Source organism: Blennius ocellaris, assembly GCF_963422515.1.
Source record: "Blennius ocellaris genome assembly, chromosome: 16".
Lineage (NCBI taxonomy): Eukaryota > Metazoa > Chordata > Actinopteri > Blenniiformes > Blenniidae > Blennius > Blennius ocellaris.
In genome coordinates this window covers 21,883,888-21,884,979 of record NC_137665.1, presented here as the reverse complement: position 1 = coordinate 21,884,979, position 1,092 = coordinate 21,883,888, and the positions used below count along the sequence as shown (strand labels likewise).

General features: G+C 56.4%; 1 protein-coding gene across 1 annotated transcript in view; it reads right to left on the bottom strand.

Moving 5' to 3' along the window:
• Positions 1-486: 486 nt before the first annotated feature.
• Positions 487-1,092, bottom strand: part of foxj1a (forkhead box J1a) — a gene marked incomplete at both ends in the record, with an annotated part of 3,533 nt that continues 2,927 nt past the window's right edge. The window contains one exon of the mRNA XM_080511074.1: positions 487-1,092. This exon is cut by the window's right edge and continues 162 nt beyond it. Coding sequence (XP_080367200.1) covers positions 487-1,092 — 606 coding nt within the window.

Genomic DNA, 1,092 nt, shown 5'->3' with positions numbered 1-1,092 from the left:
TTTTAATTTGTCATTTTTAGGAAACGTGTGTACGGACGTAAAAAAACTGCAATTTGGGGAAAATCAATTTTTATTGGGGACTAATTTTTTTAAAAAAAAATTTTAATTACAGGAAAACTAAAATCTTTTCTAAAACCAAAACAAATGTTTGGGAGTAAAAATGCAACAAAAGAAGAAAAAAAAAAAGCAGAATCTGAAGTAACAGTGAAATACACAAGGAAAAGACCAGAAGTGTTTTTTTTGTTTGAATACAAGCTTGTGAGATTCTTCAGAATCTGTTGATTAAAAACACATTTCATCAAACCAACACGTAAAATCAAACCCGACTTCAGCCGAGAGGAGAAAACTACTTCCTGTGAGTTTCTGTGGCATCGAGAATCAAAATCAACTTTTACATAAAAAAAAAAAAAAAATGAAACGTCTGAAAAAAGGCGGACGAGTGTAGGAAGTGTAATTCCCCCGCGCTCCGGTGTGAGAGGCTGGAGCTCAGAGCAGCGGGCTTCCTGCCAGCGGCTCCTCCAGGCCGAACAGCTGGTCCAGGATGACGGTGGAGCTGCACAGGAAGTCTCCTCCAGCGCCGCCGCCCCCCTCCTGCTCCTGCTCCCCCCCCCAGGGGGCCTCCAGGAAGGCGGTGGCCAGGTACGTCTCCTCGTCGAAGTCCGACGACACGTCGCCGGCGGCCGGGCCCTCCGGCGGGGACGCGTGGCCCCCCCGCACCATCGGGTCCTGGTCCTGGGGGGCGGGGCTCAAGGGCTCCGCCCCCTGCAGGCTGAGCTCCCCGCTGAGGGCCGAGTCCAGCAGGGCGTCCCAGTCGAAGTCCCCCTTCAGGGGCCCCGTCTCCTTCTGCTCGTCCGGCAGCGGCGAGCAGGACCGCCGCGGGGCTTTGGCGCCGCCGTTCCTGGAGCGTTTCCTCCGGCCCCGGATCACCGGCCAGGACCCCAGCATGGTCCCCTGGGCCAGACCGGGGTCCCAGCTCAGCTCCTCCAGCTCCTGCAGCAGCCGCTGGGACTCCTGGCTGACGCTCAGCCCCCCGCCGGGCCCCCCGCGGGCCCCCCCGGACTGGGGCTGCAGGCGGCTCCTCAGGGCCGGGTT